General features: G+C 48.0%; 1 protein-coding gene across 4 annotated transcripts in view; it reads right to left on the bottom strand.

Annotated features, from left to right (window-relative positions):
- Positions 1-24,416, bottom strand: part of MYH11 (myosin heavy chain 11) — a 91,345-nt gene that overhangs the window by 29,093 nt on the left and 37,836 nt on the right. For 2 of the 4 annotated variants that reach the window (XM_016196244.2, XM_087815643.1), the window contains exons 4-14: positions 22,755-22,857; positions 21,148-21,168; positions 18,986-19,078; positions 15,851-15,914; positions 14,928-15,026; positions 12,147-12,290; positions 6,212-6,307; positions 4,006-4,124; positions 3,066-3,218; positions 1,971-2,144; positions 818-991 (exon numbers count right to left, since the gene is read on the bottom strand). In XM_016196244.2, the coding sequence (XP_016051730.2) occupies positions 818-991; positions 1,971-2,144; positions 3,066-3,218; positions 4,006-4,124; positions 6,212-6,307; positions 12,147-12,290; positions 14,928-15,026; positions 15,851-15,914; positions 18,986-19,078; positions 21,148-21,168; positions 22,755-22,857 (1,240 nt within the window). The remainder of the gene's footprint in view (positions 1-817; positions 992-1,970; positions 2,145-3,065; positions 3,219-4,005; positions 4,125-6,211; positions 6,308-12,146; positions 12,291-14,927; positions 15,027-15,850; positions 15,915-18,985; positions 19,079-21,147; positions 21,169-22,754; positions 22,858-24,416) is intronic. The other 2 variants (XM_087815641.1, XM_087815642.1) reach the window with 1 other exon arrangement.

The following is a 24,416-nucleotide window of genomic DNA, read 5'->3' as shown; positions in this document are numbered from 1 at the left end:
CGTTACCTCCATGTGCCTAAAGGAACGATGCTCCCTTGAGTATAGGGTAGGAGTTGGCAAACTTTTTTTGGTAAAGGCCCAGATAGTAAATATTTTTAGTTTTGCAGGCCATACAGTCTGTCACAACTACTCAACTCTGTCGTTATAGCATAAAGGCTATACATAAAGGTTATCCAACCAAATGGGTGTGGCTGTGTGCCAATAAAACTTTATTTACAAAACCAGGCTGTGGGCCAGATTTGGTACATGGACTATATTTTGCCAACCCTGGTGTAGGGCATTGCCTGTTCCCATGATGCCGTGGGGATACTGCAGAGTCAGTAAAATGCTCTAAGAGCCTGTAAGCCAGCCAGGCTATTTTTCTACATTATCCAGGACCCTCGGGAGTCACAGGGGACGGTCCTATACATTAATATCCGTGACTGATGATGATGAAGAGGAGGAGTCGACAATGACAATGGTGATACTGTTACAGATTCCCCTGACCGCGCAGGCGGGCGATGGCAAACCCAAGGCCATGGGAAGGGAGATTGTTGTTCAGCCCCAAATCGGGTATATCGGTCACTTCCATTCCGGCTGGCTCTTCCTGTTGGGTTTAACGTGCAGCAGGAAGGATTTAGAATCTGTATGAGAAAGAACTGCCTGGCAACCATGGTGTCTTGTCCGTTACAGACACTTAGACAAACCATAAATAGCTTGCTTGGAATCCGATTTACAGCAGAGGCCTTTGGGTTCTGCCACTCCCACGGCGCTCCTGCTCTGAGCATCCCTCCTGAGCTCCCCGGGACAGAGGCAGCCTGGGGCGTGCAGCGGGTACCTTCCCGGCATAGTGGATGATGGAGAACTCCGTTTTGTCCTTGAGCTGCTTGGGCTTCTGAAACTTGGGGTGGTTGCCCTGCTCCGAGCACAGCTTCTCCACAAAGGACTTGTCCGTGGCTTTGGGGAACCAGCACTCCTCGTCCAGCAGGGCGAGCACGCCTGGCGGGTTGTTCTGTGGAGGGCAGATAGGAGGGGATCTCAGCTAGGGCTCAAGCCTCGGGCTCGCCCGGGAAAGCTGGCCACCCGAACGCCTGCACGGGCAACCCCTGGCTCTAAGGCCATAGCCGCCTACATGTGAAGATGGGGTTCTGTCCTCTTTATATATCCCCAAATTACCGTGTGTCCAATGGAGCAGCACGGGGGATACAAGGGCAGGAACCGACAACGGAACATGCTTGCCCCTGCCCCCTGGCGAGCGGCACACACAAGATCACGAAGATTTCACACTTAGTGCTTTATATATAAGTTCACCTCAGGGTTTCTTTTAGTAAAGGGCTTCCCTGTGGGAAGACAGCCAAATGAAGATGTCAAGGGCACAGCCTGATTTGCACATGCCATTCACTCTGCTGGAATGGTCCTCACGTTTGGACTCAGAATTGGGAAGCGTTTCCGCCTGCTCTGGGCAAAGCAGGCCTCCCTAAGCCATTCTCCACGTTGGCTTGATTCAGTTTCTCTGTTTGTCTGGCTGCACTGTCTCCTCTTCCAGGAGGGCAGGGACCAAGTTCATCTCATTCACGGTTACATCCCTAGCCCCTAAAGAAGGGGCCAGCACACAGTAGGTGCTCAGTAAATAGTCATTCAACCATGATATACTGGGCACTTACTGTGTGCATGATTCTAGGGGTCTGGGATACATCAGTGAACAAAACAAAGACTCCTGACTTTGTAAATAAATGAATGGGAAAGAGGGGAAGGGAAGGGAAAGGAAGGAAAGGGGAGGGGGAGAGGAGGGGAGGGGAGTGGAGGGCAGGAGAAAGGGAGGGAGAAATATAAAAGAAAATACCTTTGATTTAAAATGTGGGTTAAGGGAAAGTGTGATTGAGTTCTCAAGGACTCAGTGCTGGGGGAAGCGTGCGCACGCGGAGAGGGCAGGGTCCACATGCCGACTGCAGGAGGCCGCACGCGCATGCGGGTGTGACGCGGGCCCTCACCGGCCGCTCGATGAGCTCGATGCAGGGCTGCAGGTCCAGCCCGAAGTCGATGAAGTTCCACTCGATGCCCTCGCGCTGGTACTCCTCCTGCTCCAGGATGAACATCGTGTGGTTGAAGAGCTGCTGCAGCTTCTCGTTGGTGTAGTTGATGCACAGCTGCTCGAAGGAGTTCACCTGAGCACGGGGCAGCGAGGGAGGCCCGTGAGCACCATGGGCAAAGTCAGGGGCCTGGGGACCCCGCCCTGAAGAGAGCCCCAGGGCTGACGCCCTTTCCACAAGAGCCAGGTCTGCCATTTCAGCACCCAGAGAGGGCACAGGCCCCAAGAAAGGCTGCCTAGAGTTCACCGGGGCTGGCAAAAATGACCTGTTCTCATGTCACATGGTCTACATACACATTGTTTTAAGGATCCTGATCTCCTCCATCGGCACAATGATTTGTGGAAAGAGTAATTGTATAAGATATTTTATCGCCCCCATTTTGCAGATGTAGAAACTGAGGCTCAGAGAGGGAGTAATTCCATAGTAGATAGGTTTTGGGACATCTGTCAAGCTCAAGACTTCCCCTTTCATTGAGAACTTCCCTCCAACCCATGGGAGTGAGATCCAGTAGCCATGCTACACTATATGAAATAAAGCAAGACCCTGAAAATAGTGCTTGGCTCTGAGGTGACCATGTGGACCAATCCGGTAAGTCTATGACTCAATACTAAGATTTTGGGTGGAACTGTTGGCAACAGTTGGAACTGACTGGAACTGCCAAGGTTACTGACAGGCTGTTGGGAGCTGTGGCAGCCATTCTGCCACCATGAGGACGAGGCCGATGTGGAGGATGGTAGAGGGAGGGAGATGGCAGGAGATCAGGTCCCGCTTGTTGGATTCAGCTGTACCTCTGGCCTTCTCAGTTTCACAAACCAACACTTTCCCTGTTGGATCTCTGTCTCTTCCACCCTCAAGGGTCTAACTAACCTTTACTAGACAGTCTCCCATCCTATAGTAGCCATCTGACTGCCTTTCCCCAAAATAATGCATTCTCCAAGGGGAAGCTTCATCCCTTAGAGCCAAGTCCATGGCTGATGTGATCCCACCAGGCTGTACCTCAAAGATCTCAAATCCAGCAATGTCCAGGATTCCTAGGAACGAAGCCCCTTGCCGGTGGGTCTTGTCCAGGGCTTTGTTCACACGGCTGAGTATCCAGCGGAAAAGGCGCTCGTAAGTGGCCTTGGCCAGAGCCTCTATGGCAAAGTCTGCCTGTGGGGGGAGCAAAGGAACACAGTTATTCCCAATGGGCTGTGTTTTCACATGAACCCCACTGACAGCTCAGATTTTTATTCTTTCCTACTTATAATAAGTCCTTAAAAACAAACAAACAAACAAACAAACAAACAAAAAAGGAAATTATATCATCTCTGCAACCAGTAGGAAGTAGCAGTAAGGGACAGCTTGGTGAGATCTAAGGGATGACTGTGGATAAGTAAACACTCCCTGTCAGAGAGACCGGGCCAGAGAGGAGCCTACTCCATCCCAGGGACCAGACAGAGGTCACTCCTGCCTCTAGACAGGGTACACAGTCATTTCAAAATCTTTTAGGTCAGACCTTGTCCCTATCAAGATGAGATCATGGGTGAGGGACTCTGCTGTTCTTGTTTAGTATTGTGTTTTCAAAACCTGACATGAGACCTTGATAATTGTAGTATTGGATAGACAAGGAACAAAGATACGGACAGATGGAAAGGAAGATGGATGAATGGATTGATAATGTATAGATGGATGGATGGATGGATGGATACATGGATGGAAAGATAAATGGATGGATGGGTAAGTGGATACGTGGATGGATGAACAGATGGATAGATGAAGGGTGGATGGGCAAATGGTGGATGGATGGATGGGCAAATGGTGGGTGGATGGGTGGATGGATGGACGGATGGTTAGATAAATGAATGGATGAATAGATGGGTAGATGGGTGGATGGGTGGATGGGTGATAGGTGATGGGTGGGAGATTCTGCAGGAATAAATGGCAAGTGCATCATTACCTGTTCTTTCGTCTGAGCTTTCTGTACCACATCCCGCCCTACTTTGATACGTGGGGTAAGGATGGCTCTGGTGAAATCCGTCACATTAATTCCCATGAGGTGACAAACTTTCTGAGCAGCTGTTGGAGAAAAGCAGCATATTAAGTGCATCCCAAAGAGAAGGCTTGGAAAGAAAGGCACATCACATGGGATGCTTGCGGTCTGCACACTCATCGGGGTTTTTCTGAGAGATGGAACATGACAGTAGTGAACACGGCACAAAAACGTCCTAAGAACTGCTGTCGGTGGTGACCTCACCCCCAATGTGTTGCTGAGAGGCAACGACAGGGTCAGATGGAGGCATTGCTCCAACGGGGGGCTTAAAGCCAGATGGTTCCAGGTTCAAGCCCTCGCCCCCTCCCACGTCCTAGCCAAGTGATTTTGGAAAAGCCATTCAACTGCCTGGAGTCTGGTTTTTCTTGGGTGTAGAGAGAGTCAGCCATTCGGTACCCTGTGGGGTGTAACCGGGTTAAATGAGGTAAGATACGTAAGTGCCTGACATAGAGCCAACTATTCAATATTTATTAATGCTTGTTCCGCCATCCTGAGAGATGTGTTGCAGCATTGTTTGCAGTGACAAAATATTGGAAACAACTTAAATGTCCATTAATATGGGAGCAGACAAACATACCAGGGCATTTCCATAAGACGGCACACCAAACAGCAGGTAAAGGAATGGCTGCCTTTCTCTCTTTCTCTCTAGACCAGTGGTTTTCAACTGGGGATGATTTTGCCCCCATGGGACATTTGGCAAAATCTGGAGATATTTTTGGTTGTCACTCTAGGTGTTGCTACTATGGAGAAACCCCAATTTAACAATGGTGAGTATAGAGTAGGAAAAAATTCAAGTTGAAGAATGATGTCTTTGGTGTGATAGCATTTATATAAATTAAAAACACACGCACAAAGCAACACTATATATTGTTCTGATATATGTGAGTCAAAGCATAAAAATAAGGCTTCGTAAAGAAGCTGTGGTTGCCAGGAGGTACCGGGAGGGGGGTGGGACCAGCTGGGAGAAAAGGGACATCAATGTTCTTTATACTGCTTTGCTTTGTTTCATTTTAAAGACAAAGAAGTATTAGAAAATATTCACAGACGTCAATTGTGGACGGTCGATTCGTGGGTTCTTATTATATCAATGTGTGTATTTCTGCATTTAAAAGTTTTTTCTCAAAAAAAAAAGTCTTCATTAACATGAGACTAGTGTTGTGTGATAGTTTACACGTGCAAGGTGGGTAATAGAACAGAGTGGTTTTAGGGTTTCTCCCCGTCTCTTTGCAAGGGTGCTTTCTGGGTTTCTCTTTCCCTGAAGGTATCTCCTGAGCGAGGATTCCTATAATTTGCCATATCGGGAAGTGAAACACATAAGAAACATCTGACAGATCTCAGGGAGGGGAAGCTCTGGGGTGCGGGGCAGGTGCAAAAGCAACACAACATCCAGCCTGGGGCCGGGGGGCGGGCTGAGGGCCTCCATACCCTGTGGCTCAGCCACCAGCAAGCACGGTGGCAGCCAGGGGATCTTTTCAAAGCATAAAACAGAGCTTATTTGCAGGTAGGGCTGTCGGATTTAGAAATAATACAGGATGCCCAGTTAAACTTGAATGTCAGATAAACAACAAACACTTTTGATTAGAAATATGTCCTAGGCAATATTGGGAAATATAATTCTACATTCTATACTATATTTCTAATACTAAAAAAAGTGTTTGTTGTTTATCTGATATTCAAGGGTAACTGGGCATCCTGTATTTTATAGGGCAATTGTTTGCAGGGAAGCGTGAGGCCTGTTTCCCCCACAAGACCACAGCTGCCATAAGAAACGGGCTGTTCCTGCCTTGTTTCCCCCTGTATCTCAGTGCCCTGCATCCAGTCCATGCCGAGAAGTATTTCTTAAACAAAACATATTCGTGGGGGGTTAGAGCTGATGCTCCCTAAGGATCCTTCCTTAGTTCCATTAGTTTTTTTCTCCCACACTCTGATTCAACAACTTCCCACCAAAGAACTTCCCCAGGGAAGAGTCTGATCAAAGAAAAAAAGTCAGTGACCATGACTCAGTTTAGCTCTTGTTAATACTCCAAGTAACCTTGTCCAGAAAATCTACCGAAGGCTGAATGTGACCCTCCGTCCCGTCACCCAAGCCGTCGGTTCCCGGGGAAGGCGGCACCTGTGTTGTCCGGCATGGACGCCTGGTCCGTGTTCCTCTCCTTCTTGAAGACGATATTGCCCAGCTGCAGGACGGACGACACCACCTTCAGGATGGCTGGGTGACAAGAGAGAGCAGATAGGACACCACGTCAACACAAGGTGCTCTGGAGGCCTGGAGCCTACACACCGTGGGGAAGCCTGCGTCTTTCTCCTAGAGAGAGTCAAGGCTGAGCTTTTAGGAGAAAGCCAAGTTACCCCAACTCCCTGCTAATGGGAGAAAACCTGGCCCGGGAAGGACATTTTCAGATGACTGCTAAAAACTCTTGCGCTACAACAAAACATGATACTGGACGGCAGGGGCTGGCAAGCTGCAGCCCATGGGCCAAATCCAGCCCGGAGCCTGTCAGTTTAAATAAAGTTTCACTGGAGCACAGCCACACTCCTTCACTTACGTATTGTCCATAGCTGCTTGCAGGCTGCGACCGTAGCGTTGAAAAGTTGCCACAGAGTCCGTACAACCCGTATGGGCTAAAATATTTATCTAGCCTTACAGGACATGTCTGTCAACCCGGCTATACAGCAAGGAGAATGAATGATTTGCTACTCAAAACAACACAACGGCTGTATCTCACAAACAAATGCTAAAGAAAAAATACACCAAATGCAACAAGAACTTCATACCATATAAGGCCATTTATGAAAAGTTCAGGACCAGGCAAAACTATGCTGTTACAGGTCAGAATAATAGTTATTCTCGACTGGGGGGGTTCCACTAGAAGAAATGTGAGGGAGCTGGTGGTATCCTCTTACTTCAAACGGGTGCTAGTTGCACAGCTATGTCCAGTCTATAAAAATTCATTGAATGTACGCTTATGACACAGTTTCCTAGATGTAAATTATATGTTAGCCAAAGGTATTTAAACAATAAAACCAAACCCTATATTTCCCAACATATACTGGCTGGATGTGCAAAATGCCCGTGTTAGGATGAAGTGGGGGACATTTCCCCCCACTCGTTGTCCAGGTGTCTCCAGACAAAACACTGTGCTCCCAGGCCCTCGGAATCCTTCTGACTCCATACTCAGGCCATGCCACTGTTGAAATGGGTTCTGTGTTTGAAATCCCCTAAGACCATGAGTTACTGAAGGGGGGGTCTGTCCTGTCATCTTTGTATTCCCAAAGCCTAGGCCAGGGTCCAGACACACACGGGGAGGGAGGGGAGCTGGATGGAGGGGGGATAGCTGGAAGATGAATGATGGATCAGTGGGTAGACTGATGGATGGCTGATGGATGGACAGATGAATCGATGGATTGATGGATGAAAGGATGAATGGAACAATGGATGGAAAGAAGGAAGATGAATGCTGGATGGATGATTAGTACAAATGATTGGCTTTAGATGAACTCAGGTGCAAAATCACCTAGGATTTCCAAGAAGAAATCACTGTGTTCTAGGAGTAAATCCTAGAGATGCCAGCCTCCTCTCGTTCCTCAAGCCAAGCTAGGGGTGACAGCCCTTCACAACAGCTGCCCTCATACCTTAGGAACCCTGGCCCAGCTCAGCAAAAGGCCTGGCTGCGGGTGAACCACCCACCCATATTCCCCAGTCGCCCCTGCAGAAATCGTTCTCCCCAAAATGAACAACGCTGCTGCTCACGGGGCACAGCTAAGGCAGTTTCTTTTAACAATAACATCTATGAAGGGGGCTTTGTAAATTGTCCAGCTCTGTACTCATGGTTTTTAAACTGCAGGTCTAAACTCGGGATTGCTGAAAGGCCTGCAGAGTCCAGGGAAGCAGACTAACTCAGGGTTTCTCAACTGTGGCACTGCTGAAATTTAGGGCCAGCTAATTCTTCCTTGTAGGGGCATCACTGAAGAATGTTTAGCAGCATCCCTGGTCTCCAACCACTAGATGTCAGTAATGTTTCCCCTCCAGAGTTATGACAACCAAAAGTGTCTCCAGATATTGGCAGATGTCCCCTCAGGAGCCAAATCCCCCTTAGTTGAGAACCGCTGCTCTAAATGAACAGAGGGGACTGTGGGGACTCTTGGGGGCTATAACCCTGCCTGAGGGGGAACTGCTGCTGCTCCAAGCATGGCCATGGGGGAAGCAAGCCCAGTGCTGCCAGACCTTTGATTTTTGCAAAGATAATAGAAACCCAGGTTTCTATGTGAAATCTATACATGTTTAAATGCACAAGCCAATTTAAAAAACTGAAAGGCTGTTGAGTTCAATCTCTGCTGTGGGCTCAGGAGCCAGCCTTTTGCACTTTCTGGTCTAGATAACATGTGCACGACAGAAGGGCTGCCACTCCCCAGCCACAGGAAATGAACCAACCAAAAGAGCTGGTGGGCAGAAAAGTGGAAAACTGGAGGCAGCCACACAACTGGCGAGGGTGCTGAGGGCAGGCAGTCTGGGGCAGAGGTTGAAAGCAGGCCCTCAGGAATTAAGAAGTCCCGAGTTCAAACCCCAGCTTTGCCTCGCTGAGCCTCAGCTTCCCTATCTGCAAAAAGGAGATGGTAACAGTAGCCCCTGCTTCATGAAGTTTATGTCAGGAGAGATGATCATGCGTGGGGCCTGGCCTGGCCCAGTGGGTGTTAAACAGTGGTAGCCACCTATAGTGGGTTTAATGGTGGCCCCCAAAAGATATGTCCATCTGGAACCTTATTTGGACCTTATTTGGAATGTGACCTTATTTGGAAAAAAATCTTTGTGGATTTAATTAAGGATCCTAAATGAGATCACCTAGGATTAACCTGGTGGGCACTAAACCCAATGACAACGCAAGGAGAAAAGACACAGCAGAAGGCGATGTGACAAGAGAGGCTGAGGGAGTGATTTGTCTTTTGGCCAAGGAATGCCAAGGATTGCCAGCAACGCCAGGAGACAGGCATGGGCTGGATTCTCCCTAACAGCCTCCAAAAGGAAGCAACCCTGCGGACACCTTGATTTTGGACTTCCAGCCTCCAGAACTGTGAGAGAAGAAAATCCCATTGCTTTCAGTCACCAAGTCTGTGGTGACTTGCTACAGCAGCCACAGGAAACTAATACACCACCCTTTATTACTGAGGAATAAAAAAACGGGTTCCCAACACCTGGCATGTGCACTATCAGGGGTTCACAGGATAGGTGATCTTAGGTGGCATGTGAAACTTTAAAAAAAATGTCCTAGTTAGGTATTCATTCTAATTTATTAGAAATAGTACAGCCAGGGCATGTAATTAATGATATTACAGAGATTGTTAAGACAAAGCCCAGAGCTGATGATCTGTAGAAATCCACCTTCTGCATAAAAATATTCTGCCAACAGTAATACAGATGGAACCTGGAAGTGGCATCAACTGCAAATGACTGCAGTCTGGGAAATGGATCTAGCCCGTGCCTGGGAATGCCGAGCGCCCGGGTGCTGGAGCTAGCAGCCAGGGCGTCTCCATCTGGGCCGTCCTACCAGCTGTGTGGCCCGAAGTTTTGCCATCTGAAGGCCCACAGAAACACCTCCCTCATAGCACCTACACCCGGGCGGTGCTCAGTGAACAGGATTGCTCTTACGTCATTATTATTATTCCGGTCCTACACTGTTGCTGGCCCCTGTGACCTGGGGTGAGTGTGTCTCCCCCTCTGAGCTCACGGTCGCCTACAGCCCGATGAAGCTCTGGGGCTTGAGCCTCACCCTCCGCGCCCGCCCCCATTCTCCTTCAGCCTCTTTGTGAAGGGCGGGCGAGGCTCTGAACCTGGAACTGGGGCTGCTGTAATGTGGTCTAAGTGCACGTCCTGTGGGCCTCAGTCGTTTCCACACCCTCAGCTTAATGTTTGCTCTATCTGCGCACCACCTGTTCTGTTATTCACTTAAAGTTTTCCTTTACGCCTACTTACTTCTCTTTACCTCTCCTTCTTTAGATTTACTTTAATAGGAAACTAGCTCTAAAATGAAAAATCAGCTTCCCTTGCCATAAGTACATGGCAACTATAAAAATAAATACAGGGAAAATAAAAAATATATATTATCCAATTCTAGCAAGATGCTGAGACCTGCCCAAGGTTCTAGGCCTGGGCTCTACTCTCTGGGGTTAAAAGGGAGATTAGCAAGTACCAGAGAGGGCTGAAGACCTAGTAGGTGCCAAACTGCTACTCTCTCTTTGAAAGTCATAATAAAAATTAAAGGGAGCAGAGAATGGAACTATGCCCCATGGTGGGATTCTGCATCATTGATAATGATGTGAGTCTGCATTTTAGAATATACTAGGCTCCCTCTGGCCTTGATTCCCATACATTGACTCCGACACCAATTTTTAAGAGTTTAAAGGACAAGAACTACCTTCCCACAGACAAAAACAGAGCACAGTAAATCACAAAATAGGGTTTGGGAGTCCACAAGACCCAAGAGGGAGTCTCAGCTCCACCAGTAACTTGCTGTGTGTCCTTGGGCAAGTTCCTTCACTTCTCTGTGCCCAGTTTCCTCATCTGCAAATTGGGGATAACACCTCACAGAGTTGTGATCAAATAATGCATATGAAGCACTTAGCATATTGCTTTGTCCCTTGATGTCTTCACTTTAAATGTAAGCATTTCCATATAAGCCAATGTTTTTCTAAAACAATTTAAATGGCCTCATCATTCTACTCAATAAGGTCAAACAATAATTTAATAAATCCTCTATCAGTCAATATTTTAGTTTGTTCCAGTTTTTTATTATTTAAATAAAACTGAACGTGGTGCATTAATGAAAAAGGGAGGGGGGATTTAGCAATAGCCTGGCACATAGCAAGTACTTAATCATTAGTTGTATTTTTTTTAAAGGGAAAGATTGGAAGCAAAACTGATTTGTGTCCCAAATAAAATGAATTATTCTTGGAGAGCCCATGTCATTCAGAAAGGGATGCTAACATTGGATTCTGATATGGAACCCTGGCCAAAATCCACAAACACCGTCCATTTGTCAACTGACCCATGGAACCTTCTTTTTCTGGGCCCCAGTTTATCTCAGGAGGAACTGCCCCTCCCTATTGCTGCATTTCAGCAAACTTAGCGCTATTCTGAGGCTCCAGAGGGGCGTGGGAAGGAAGGGAAATTTTCCACAATCTTGCCCTGGTGTTCCCAAAAGAGAATAACCTTGAACATTGGGGCACATCTAACCCAGAAGGAAAAGTGTTTCTTGAAGCACAGTGTGGAGACCCAGGGTATCTCTTCCAGCTGTCCTATTCTCAGGAGCAAGTGTGTTTCTTGGTCATTGGTTGATGATATTAATCAATATTGGTCTATCACCAGAACCGCCTTTCCAGTAAGAGCCCAAGTAAACCCACTGCCTCTCTCATATCCTCTGCCCACATGTTCTTGATGAGGGCAACTACCTCTCTACCTCCAGGTCCAAGAATGGAACAGAGACCTAAGCTATCCAGAGCTTTCCACAACCCTGGCTACAATGAATACCTCAGACATACGAACATCAACCTAGGGCAACCAATAAAAGTCAATGAGACTCCATTTAGGAATTCAAGCAGAAAATCCACTCTGCTCTTTTCTGTTGGACATAAATCCAAAGGATGTAAGGGCTGGAGCTGCAGCAGCCATTTTGCTGCCAAGAAACTATAGCCTACCTAAGGTCAATGTTGTTGAGAGATCAGGTTCTAGAGACATCCTTTGAGCCCCTAGAATTCACTGTACCTGAAACCAGTATCCCTGAACTTTGCAGCTCTCTGAGTGAATCATTTTCCTTTTTTCTGAAGACAATTTGGGTCACTTGTAACTGAAAGAGCCCTAACTTATGAAGCCACTTTTAAAAAACACCAATAAACCACCCAAAGTAATATTCTTTTTTTGTTTTTGAGGGGTTGGGGAATTCAGAGAGCAGAAATGCATCCTGACCAGAGAACAGTCTCTAACTGGTTCCAGTGGAACCAAGGGCATGAGTCCAGGTCTCCTCGCCAGACCCCTGACTCAAGGTACGAAGACTTACACAGCTGCTCGTCTTCATTGAAGCCCATGATCCCCATGGCCTCCAAGGTTTCCTGGAACATCTCGTCGTCCTGGGCGGCCGGGATGGGCACAAAGCCATTTGAGAGGAAGGTGTAGTTGTTGAAGCCCTCCAAAAGCAGGTCACCTAGAGGGAGAGGAAGGTGGGTGTGGTCAGGAAGGCACACGACTACTTTGAACATGAGACTGGAGTCTGGTAAAGGGTCTGGGCCATCACAATTTCTTTCCCTTTCCTAAGACTTGAATGGTTAAAAGCCTTCCTTCTGCATCATCTCATAGATGTCTTCACCATCACCGGCCTCGTACAGTGGTGCAGGTTGTGCACCGGCCCGGGTACCTGGCACTGAAATTCAGCCTTGACTCCACTGGCTAAGCCATGACCCCTGACGTGGGGTTGCATTTACCCAGAAGGAGGGACGCCTTTATCTCAACTGCCCAAAGGCACCCTGCCTTCAGCAACAGAAGAGGTCTGAAAGGTTAGATCACTCTTTATTCATCCATTTATTAAATTTTATAAAATAAAATCAGACATGCACATGAATTTTCAGAATCAATCATTTCCAAAAGGTTTATAATAAAAATACCGTTCCCAGTCCCATCCCTTCTCCAGCTCCTGTCTTACCCGACAATAACTGCTTTCATCTCCTTTAGCTGTTTCTTCTGATAGTTACCATGATATCTGCATATAATAAGCTTACTATATATACTATGTTTAACATCATATATAACAGGTTTATTGACTTCTTACAATGGTAGATAAAGATTGAGCTCTCTGACACCATCCTCCCTCTCCTCCCGCTATTTCCAGTTGAATCAATAGATAAGGTTTATATTGGGGGTTGGCAATTCTGGCCTCCTGGTTGTGTTTATAAATAAAGTTTTATTGGAACACAGCCACTCCTGTTTCCTTGACTACTGTCTGTGGCTGCTGTCATGCTACAAAGGCAGAGTTGAATAGTTGCAACAGCAACCACAGGGTCCGCAAAGCCTACAATATTTACTACCTACCCCTTTAGCAAAAACATTTTCCAACTCCTTGTAACAATATATGTTACATCTATTTAACATCATTTTCTGTAAGGTCATGGTTACATACCTTTGTTGGTGCTCAGCCACCACTCTTTTCTCTCCTAAATTTATAATTGCTTCCCTTTTTCTTGCTTTTATAACACCCTCTGATACATCAAGTGTCCTCTTCCAGATCAAACTTTAATTAGACTGGATTTTATTATACTTTTGGAAGTAAATCAGTGAGATACTTTTCGTTTAAAATAAAGGTCTTTTCTGGGTCATGTCACTTGTAAGCTACTTGATAAACTCAAGGTTTCACTGACCCAAGACACCAATAAACTCAAGTCCTTGGGTTAACTGAAATGCCTGATTAAAGTCACAAGGAATTTGGGATTTTGCCAAGAACTCATTATCCAGACTATGGATAAATTTTAAAAATATTTTATTTCCTCTAAAAGCCTGACCTCTTCCCAGATCTATCATCAAGAATAGAAATGGTTCCTAGAAATCTTAGTTGTTAGCCTGATCCCTCACCCAGTTTCTGGAAGACTACAGACAGAGCACAAAACTGGAACCCAAGTTACCAACCAACCAAACTGCTGACTTTGGTGCTAAATAGGAGGATGAGGGATGTAAATATTTCTCCCCCAGCCACCCCATAGTGTCTGCACGGTAACTATTAATTTACCTGTTTACATGTGTATGGCATCCATTCAGCATCCCTCCCTTTTATCCAAAATTGCTCCAGACCATCAAGCATCAAGAAGAAATAAGCGAATGTTCCCCCCAGCGGTGCATATTGCAATACACCTAATTCTTTATCAAAATAACTAAAGCTGGGCCACAAAACTGATGGGAAACAAAGTTTGTATTGTTCTCAAGTTTTAGACTTAAACTTAATACCAGAATGTAGACCATATCATGTGCCTATATTCATTGCTATGTTCCCTTTTCAGCTAGGTGGTCTATATATTCTTTTAAGAATTAGTAGATTACTACATGTCTAGAACATATTTCCTAACAGAACGAGGCAGACAGTATACTGTTCTTACATAAAACAATATTTTCCCTACAACAGAGATCAGCACACCCTTATTTTTGTAAATAACATTTGATTGTAATACAGCTGTGCCCACTGATTTATGTATTGCCTATGGCTCCTTTTATATTATGTACAGTGGCAGAACCGAGCAGTTGTGACAGAAACCCTGTGGCCTGCAAAAAGCCTGAAAGATTTACTATTTAGTCCTGTTCAGAAAAATTGCTGGTTAGATTCCCAGTCAAGGCACGTGCCTGAGCTGTGGGCTCAATGCCTAGTAGGGGGCATACAGGAGGCAGCTGATTGATGTCGCACTGTCACATAGATGTCTCTCTCCCTCTCTCTCCCTTCCTCTCTCTCTCAAAATCAATACACTCTTCTTTTAAAAACACACATATATAATGAAAAGTGCTTAGTTCCACTTCCCCTTCAAATTCCTTAAAACACTGTATCTTATATACCTGCAAGTTTTATAAACTAGCAAATACAGCCAGTGTCTTTCTGCCTCCCTGGAAGGCACAGAGTGTGTCTAATGGGACTCGATGTGGACTCTGTAGGTGCTCAGTAAATGAGAATGACTGAGCAGAAGCCACACTCCCTCCCTCACCGCAAGGAGATGACGAAGGCTGCAACTGCCACCAAACACACAGTTCTTCCCCCGGCAGGATCTTGGGCCCTGTTTTAACAGCCAACTCGTCCCTGCTGGTCACTTACTTTTCATCTTGTCCTTGGCTCCAGCAATCATATAGTAAAAGATGTGGAACGTCCTCTCGTCTCTGGCCTGGCGAATCGCCCGGGACTTTTCCAGCAGATCTGGTTTGGGAGGAGTTAAGGATTCTGGGGATACCATGGGTGCTTCCATTGCAGGAACCCAACCGTCTTCCCCAGTCCCTGTCGCACTAGGTGCTGGAGGAGAAACCTTCAGGAGCCGGGACAGGCTCCCTGGAGAGTTCTGAGGAGCCTTAGGGACGGGCTGAGTCAAGCCATCCGCCTCGACTCACATGGGTCGACCTTCCAGTTCCGACTCACGTTGATTAATGACTAACCCCTAGATGTGGTCCCCAAGTCCAGAAATTTCTAACTGTGCTCCACTTCACCATCCAGACTCTTAAGAGATGCTCTATATGTCCTTTGCAGCATGACCATTCCTCTGGGAAAGCTCAATTTCTGCCATTTTCCTAGCTGTGGCCTTGGACTATGGCTTGGTAAGGATGACGTGAAGATCACACAATAGCCAAGACCCAACCGGCTCTTAACTATCCCTGGCGTGGTTCTGAGAGCTTTACATGAATTAATTAACTGTATTCTTCCAACACCTCTACGAGACAGGTATACTATTATCATCGCCACTTCACTGACGAAGCACAGAGAGGTTGAGTAACTGGCCCAAGGTCACTCAGCTAGGGAGAGGTCAGTCCAGAATCAAAAGCAAGCTGTTTGGGGTTCAAACCCTGGGACCACTACACCACAATGCCTGCTATTAAGGGAGAAAGACCCTCAGGAAAATTTGTTCTGGAAGGAACCCAACAGTCTAGGGACAGAGGGAGAGCTCTTGTGCCTTTCTCAGGCCCCTGAGACTCTGGGCAGGAGATTGGCTGAGCAGGGGTCCCAAGTGGCCCAGGCTCAGCAAAGGATACATGTCTCAATGTTGGCTCCCACAATGTAACCGGTGACGTCGAAGTTGATGCGGATGAACTTGCCCTGTCAACAGGAAAGCACAGGTCACGGTCAGTTGCCAGCCTCAGCCCCTCACCTGTTCCTGCAGGCAGTGGGGCAGGGAGATGGCAGGGAGCATTGAGGGGGGACCCCACAGACTCAGAGTCTCACAGGGCAACCTGTCAGAAGGAACCACCATCTCTGAGCTGGGATGATCTGGGCCTTACGGAGACACTTTCACAAGTCAGTTTCACTCAGCTCTTGAAATGACCCTCAGTCCATCATAGCTATCCCCATTGGAGAGGTGGGAAAACTGAGGCTGAGAGAGCTTCCCAGCGTAACAGCACTCCTGAGGTAGAGTCATAAGAGGGAGGCATGTTGACACTTCAGTAGCTGGAGGGCTCCCTCCCCACTGTCCGCCCAGAAATGTGCTGGGTCCACCACAGGGAGTCAGGCCCAAGTTGATCCAGTTGCAAATTAAACCTCCTCTTTGGGACGGGTGAGCATGAATGGGGACTCCAGGAGCCACGCTATCCAAGCAGGCCCTGCATAGGGGTTCTTTGGGCAGGACTGGGCCATGACCGTCCCTCTCCCGCCCCCACCCGGGGCTCATCAGATCTCTTTACCAGGATACGATGCCCAATCCACCTGCCTCTGCCTCAGCTGAACCACAAAACCATCTCGCAGCCCTGGCCCTTTACCTCCTTTTTCAGTAGCTGACAAAGGATCGCGTCCTTTCTGGCCCCCGTGACGTACATGGTGGGAAATGTTCACCTGTGCGGACACAGTCTCCCAGGCTTGCTCAAGCCTTGACAAAACCCTCACATTCCCCATCAGGAGGTAAGTCAGTAGCATGACTGGGATGACCCAAGTCATTGCAACTGTAGCAGAAAACACACTGGTCCCGGGTGCCACCCTCTCTCTTCCTCTCAAGAAAGCGTGGGCACTAGTAAGTGGAGGACATTTTTCGGGTTCACGGTTAATCGGCTCTCATTTGTGTCGTCTAGAAACTTCACACGGGGTTACAACATACACATGCAGTGCTTCTTAGTGGAGGTAGCACATCTGCCATGAGGATTTTGGAAATCTGGGGGAGTGACTGATTGGGGTGTCACATGATGGTGGGGGCCATTCCTTTTAGTGGACAGGAGCCAAGGATGCAATGACGGGGAGAATCGCCGGCACCAAGCACTGTCCACATCCCCTACGACTTTCAAATGTCCCGTCTGACATTCAGAGGAGTGAAAAACCTGTTTGTAATTAGCTGACCTAGAACCTAACCCTGTTTTAGATAAAAACACACAAAAATGTTAAATGGTGTTCGAATATAAGAATATCACATCCATGTAGCTCTAGAGCAAATTGTTCTTTGGTTCAGAGCTTTCCCAAGAGTGTGTTGTCATTTTGGAAAACCCCATTCCATGCATCAGTCCCCAGACAACCTCACCCTGTGTCCTTCTGCATTTGCAGCTGCCCCGGTTCCGGTGACCCTGGATATAAATGCAAGTGTATGACTGTTTTACTGTGTCTTCTTAGGTCATCCGGCCTGAGCACTGATATGCTGAAATGCACATTTTAATTATAAATTGTTTTGCTTTATTTCGCCTTCATGTTACAATTAAGGCATTATGCTGACTTGTTTTTATCTGGTGTGTATAGTAGGTTATCTTTAATTCTAATTTTGGGAAAGAGAAGGGGACATTGCATAGTTATTATAAAAAGTGGGTCTTGCCTGGCCGGATATGGCTCAGTGGTTGAGCGTTGGCCTAGGATCCAGGAGATCGAGGTTCAGTTCCCGGTCTGGGCACATGCCTGGGTTGTGGGCTCGATCCCTGATTGGGGGCAGCAGCTGATCAACGACAACTCTCTCATCATTGATGTTCCTATCTCTCTCTCTCCTTTTCTATTCCTCTCTGAAATCTATCTATCTATCTATCTATCTATCTATCTATCTATCTATCTATCTATCTATCATCTATCTATCTATCTATCTATCTATCTATCTATCTATCTATATCATCTATCTATCATCCATCCATCCATCCATCCATCTATATATATATATATATAAAGTGGGTCTTGAGGGTGACAGGCTGGGGACTATTTTGTGAGTATAGAGGACACAGGGGTGCTGAGCAGAGCAGCTCTAAGGGACAGGGCAGAGGTTTTCACCGAGAGTTTTTCACAGGATCCCACCCCAGCGAATGACAGTTCAGAGAGGCACCCACAAATCAGCAGAGGCCCCAATCATGTGACATTCCAATCAGCACTCCCCCAGATTTCCAAAACCCTCCTCACTCTTTCCTCAGGATTCCCACTTTAAAACATCTTTCTAACTCTCCCATGGAAACCACCATTTAGTTTGTACAACAAAATAATTTTTGTCTAGGCACCAATAGACACCTAATTTCAGGATTCTCTTGTCCCATTAGGCTCAAGTGAGAAGGGGAGGCCCTTGAAGCCTAGGGGAGCATGTGTGGGAAGGTGGCACCTCCTGCCTTGTTGACTGTCGGCTCCCCAACTAGACCACAAGCTTCATGAAGGCTGTAATCACCTCTGAATTGTCCCCCATGATCCTGTGAGCATAGTTCAGTGTCTGATATACAGTAGGTGCTTAATAAAAATTAACTGAGCAAATGAAAAACACACAAGACAATAGTATGCATAAAACCACCTACCAGAATGATTGTACACAGTAGGTGCTTAATAAATGTTCATGAAGGATGTATGTGCCTAGTACCTAGGAGGTGCTCGATCCATGTTTTGCTGAATAAATGAATGAGTATTGGATATAAGTGTCCAGCACATACTAGGTGTTAGTAAATATCTATTGAATCAATTATGAATGTCAAATGCCTAACAGGGTGCCTAGTGCACAACAGATTCTCAATGAATATTTGTTGAATGAATAGTGAATGAAGGAAGGAGTGGGAGGAGCCCTTGCAGGGTTGTAAGGTCAAGACAGGACTGAGAATACAGAGCAAAATGTTGTGACGTATGCCTCTATACCTTCCATCCCAGACTCCCCCTGCAAACACACTCTGCTTTCTCAGGCAAGAGATGACACCATGGGACCTGAGCCTTTCCCCGGAAACCCACACGGCCTTGCTACTTACGAATCGCGAGGAGTTGTCGTTCTTGACTGTTTTGGCGTTGCCAAAAGCCTCCAGAATCGGGTTTGCTTGTAGAAGCTGCTTTTCCAGCTCTCCCTAAAATTCATTCATATCTAGTTATTGGAGAGAGAGGCCCAGGCACTGACAGTTCTGCCCTAGAGGGATGTTGTCCCATAACTCAGCCCTGAACCCACAGGTTCTCCCCAGCCTATCTCCGACCTGCTCTGAGGCCCCAACGCTATCAACTGGCTGAGCTCTCCGACAGCTCGGACCTCTGTTCCCCAGGAAGACCAATTTTTTCCCAGATGGGGCCTGTTCATTTCTGCAGTATCTCTGCCCCTCAGAGCTTCTGCCCTGACAACACTGGGATGTCATTTACATCACAGTGAACGGCACGCGGCCCCATTGATGTTTAACAGGCAACCATCTTCAAGCTAAACCACTCCTGATGGCATTAGGACGATTTCTTTTTTAAGTTGCAAGTTTTCCTTTCGCAGGACTAGTTTCCTGAAGGCTCTTGCGGAAGACAAGGACTGTGCGAAACCCACCAGGAGTCCTTTAAACTGACTGCAGAACAAAGCCTCAAAGCAGGCTGCCTGAGCTCCATTCATCAGGTTAAATGCAGCTGAGGCTGGACACAGCCCACTGGCCCCTCTGAGGGGATCCTGTGCAAAATGCAGTCAAGGGGTTAATCGTGGCAGGAAAGAGCCAACGGGGTAAGTCATGCTGGGAAGCGAGGAGCTGCTCGTTGCTGCAGACTGGCCCAGAGGCCTCCCTGTGCAAGCTCTTGTCCGGGTCTCGCTGGGGAGTGGTGGCTTCTGTCTGCTGTTGTCCCTGTTCCTTTTGTTCGGGGCAGCAGGGCTGGGCTAAAAAGAAGCTAAGGAAGGTTCTGAAGGTTCTGAAGGGGGAAGGGGAGCGCCCAGCTTTCTGCCTGCTCCTCTGCACACCAGGGTAGCTGTCCCTAAGGGGACGGAACAGGAAGCCGCTACCTACCTATATGTTTATTCACATGCCCTCCTCCTTTGCGGCTCCCAAAGATGAAGCCCGTGTCATCTCTGTGAAACCTCAGCCACAAGTGGAACTAACCCCTGGATTCGGGGCTTGTGGAAATTTATGACGAGAGCAATGGGCTTTCCTTGGCCGGTGGGAAGAAGTCTAAAGGGATCACTTTGTCAACACAAACTTGGGGTCCCTATATCCCACAAAAAAGTCCCTTTCTAGAATGGGAAGTCCAGCTGGTGGGGCCAAAAGGTTCTTCTCAGGAGAGCTTTAAACATGGGGATCATTTTATGGGTGAGACTGTGGCCAAGAAAAGTTGGCCAAGGTCACATAGGAGCAGATCCCAACTAGAATCCTGATTTTCCTGATCCATCCATGACACTGCTGCCCAGGGTCTAACTAAGAGGGATTGAGTGTGTTCCCCTGAGGGTCTCTTCCAGGCTGAAACCCATATGCCAGCCCCCCAAGCTCTGCATTAGACATGAATTTACATATGCAGGGGTCCGAGCAGGACCCGGTTGTGTGCCGCATAGCTGGGGCCTTACCGTGCCACCAAAGCTAGTGCATCGCAACCCCTAAGACCCCTGTCTCGGGAGCCTTAGGTCAGTCAAGCAACCATCATGCAAAGAGAGACACACACTGCACACACATGCACAGAGACATACCAGTGCCAGGGGGCAGGGCTTGGGGAGAAATCCAGGGCTGATGGCAGGGAGGAGAGGAGGAGGCATGCCACAGCAGTGCCATTAACTGATTGTCAGTCAAGCCAAGGAAGCTTTAGGGCCAGACAATCCTAAAGCGTTCAACCAGATGGGACAGAGGTCTCTAGGGCGGTCCAGGCCGTGGTACTGGTGGAGGGCAGTCGGAGGGGAGGGTGGGGGATTATTCATTCTGAATTGGGAAACCCATCAGAGGCTGGAGGATGCCCCGGGGGATTCCAATGGGAGTCCTGCGGGTGGCAACCGCGCCCCCACACCCTGCGCTGGCGTCGGACACCCGCAGGGCGGTATTTCGGTGCATTTGTTGGTTTGGAGGGATTGTGAAACTCGGGGGCCTAGCCCGTTCTACCATCGGCTACGGGGCTCAGTGGGTGCAACAGGACCATGCAGATCTAAATACACTCTGTGCCTCCCATACACACCAGGAAAACACTCCCAGTTACTCACGTAGGCAAGAGATGGGCCTTGCTGTGGTCGAACAATACAGTATAAAACAAATGTCAGTGTTATTTCAATCACGGTACATCAGGGGTTGGAGAACTTATGCTTTCAGTCCCCCCGCCCAGGCCGCCGGCACTCTCCAGGGCGACTCCGACAGCAGCATCTTCTCTTTAAGTGTCCCTCTCTCTTGCTCAATCCCATTTCTAATCTCTTATAGACCCAGGCGTTTCCAAGGTTTTTGTAACTGCAGGGGCCGTGGTGGAATCTTTAAGACCGTGTCAGATGAGATACTGTCTGAGCTGTGTTTACACGTGCAGAGAAAAAAGTGCCTGGCACATAGGAGGAGGCGCTTGATAAAGATCGGTCATTATTATTACGTATTATTATTATTTCTTATTTTTACTGTTCTAGGGGAAGGAAAGGCAATGGGAAGCAGCGGTTAACTGGCACGCAAACCTTGGGGATCTTTCTCTCTACACAGCCTGCCAGAGACAGTTCAGAAATGCTGGGTCTTCGGTTTTCTGCATTTGTTTGAGGGAGGAAGGTTCCTGAAGCTAAAACCAGTGTCCACCCCAGATCTCTGAGGGCTCAGAGACAAGCTGGTCTCTGTGGCTGCTCCAGAGGCACCTCTGAGCGCCAGAAGCAAGACCGGGAATGGCAGGAACCAGTGACACCCAGGCCATCTTCAGGCCTCCATTCTGCCATCTCTCCAGCTGGAAAGTCCTTCAAGCAGCCCCATGGAAGTCCCCTCCTCTAGGACAGATGAGGCCGGGCTCAGATGGAGGGAGGAAGAGAAGGATGGATCCGAGAAGGGATCATTCTAGAAACCTGCCTTTCCTATTCTTCCAGGCCCTTAACCACACTGTCATCTGGGGGTCATTTGTATGAGCATTTGATGCCTCTCTCTTTCCCATGTGTCTGGAAGCTCAGTGACTAGAATGACAGCACCTCTCGGACTCATCACCGGAGCACATCTGGCAGCACCTGACACACGGCAGAGGTTGTCACCGGCACGGGACCGAAGTCCACATGCTGAGTGACAGCCATATTCCCATCCCCTGGGGCCCCGTCAGAGGGACACAGGGAGGAATGACAGGGGGCCACACTCTAGGGAGTTCGCAGATCCATACAAGCAATGGTTTCCGGTCGGGGTGACTGTGCTTCCAGAGGCAGAGGACACCTGGCATGTCTAGAGACATGGGTGTCATAACCAGGGAAAGAGTCGCTCCCAGCATCTAGTGGGTAGAGGCCAGGGATGCTGCTAAACACCCTACCGTGCATACGACAGCCCCACAGCAGGGAAATTATCTGGAGCAAAGCGACAATGGCATCACTATGGAGAGGCCCGGGGAAGGCAAGACTCCTCCCTGCGGGGGGGAGAGGGCTCCTCCCGTCTGGCGAAACAGGGCCCCTCAGAGGATGATCCTGGCTGAGGCAGGTGGGAAATGAGCCCTCTTGTGAGCAGTCACGGAGGGGACAGTTAGACATGGACCCGGGTGCTCACGGCGCCAAGTCCTGGCCCTCTTCACAGCGCGTGTCTGTAACTTGGTCAGGCCACAGGCCCGGAGACCCATCTGCTACGGCCCGGCCACCGAACAGGAGCCGCCACTCACCGTGATGCTGGTGTCCTTCTTGCCCTTGTGGGAGGAGGCCACCACGGCCAGGTACTGGATGACTTTCTTGGTGTTCTCCGTCTTCCCGGCTCCAGACTCGCCTCTGAAAGACACGGGGACAGTGACCCGCTGCAGATAACCCTACGCAGGGGCTCCGTGGGTACCTTCCGCAGCTCCGTGCTGTTTGCGAAATGGGGAAACTGAGGCTCTCAGCGGGGAAGTAACTTGCCCAAGGTCACACCGCTGGTAGAGGGCGGGTAAGGCCTCAAATCCTGGACCAATATCTCAATCGACTCCTCCCACTAAGAGGATGAAAGAAAGAATGCAGATGAAGAGGGAACGAGAAAACCTGAGTTTTCCTATCAACGTCCAAATTTAGGTTTATTTGGAAACTTTTTTTAAAAGGCTATGTTTTAGAGCACTTTTAGGTTCAAAGCAAAATTGAGAGAAAAGCACAGAGTTCCCACATCCCTCTGCACCCCCCACACGCACAGCCTCCGGATTATCAACATCCCCACCAGAGAGGTACATTTGTCACAATCGATGAACCTACATTGACAGATCATTTTCACCCGGAGTCCATCGTTTTACCATTAGGCTTCATACCAAATAGTTTTACTGCAAATTACCTTTTAAGGTATCATCAGTAGCTTTGTCAGAGATGGAATAATCAGGCAAGAGGCAGTTTTCCAGAAAGGACATGTCTCTCTCAGAATATCAGGACCTAAGGTGAAAGCTTTAGAAGCTCCCCTTCCAGAAAAAAAGGACTGGCTATCTCATCAACGACTGCACAGACGAAAGCCCCTGCATCGTCTGGAGAACCCTCTCTGATCTAAGGTGGCCGCTAGGTGTCAAAGGATAAGCCTGGTTGACGAAATTGATGCTGAGGTGTAAATGACCGATCTGTCTCATCAGAAGACTACTCCTAAAATATAAGGGTAGATTTAAAAATTTTTTTTTTTAATTTTTACCAAGATGGCCTTCTTGAGCCAGCTGCCTCTGGTGGCCAGTGGAGATGACCGTGGCGGGGCTGTTTCATACAAGAGGCCCAGGCCCTGCCTCTGGCTCCACCAGGCCTCGTGAAAGGGAAGGACAGAGCCTCAACCCGAGCTTCCTTTCTCCTCTCCTCTTTTTCTTTTTTGGTTTTTGCGTTCCCTGTCTTTGCCTAGACTCTCTCATTTTCTGAGCTCACTGAATATTCTGAAATGCAAGAGATAATTTTTTTTTTTAAGTCTGGAAAAGAATTTGTCCGCCCCGAGGTCGGCTCAAGGTTCTCGGTGCTGAACCAGTGCCACCAGCCCCAGCACAGTCCCTGCTCTGCTTCCTAATTAGGAAATAAGAAATTAATTTGCTCTGCCAAGGGCCCATTAATAACTTTGCTCATGGTTTAAAAAAAAGAGAGAAAGAAGAAACATGTGCCTTTAATTGCAGGACCCCATCCTACAGGCCTCACAGTCCAGAAATCAAGTGTCTGATTGCCAGGAACAAAGAAACGTCCCACGCCAGCATTAGCACTGTCCTCTCCCTTCCCAACGGTCTTTATTCCCAATGGCCACATTACTCCATGTGGCCTCAGAGGCACTTTGTAAAATGGGAATGAGAAGTAAAACTAAGTCCAAACAACAACAAAAAAGTTTTATTTTAATTTTAAGGAGAGACTGG

This window comes from Miniopterus natalensis, chromosome 3 (assembly GCF_054644295.1).
Source record: "Miniopterus natalensis isolate mMinNat1 chromosome 3, mMinNat1.hap1, whole genome shotgun sequence".
Classification (NCBI taxonomy): Eukaryota; Metazoa; Chordata; class Mammalia; order Chiroptera; family Miniopteridae; genus Miniopterus; species Miniopterus natalensis.
The sequence above is the reverse complement of the archived record's forward strand: the minus strand, read 5'-3'. Positions and strand labels throughout refer to the sequence as shown.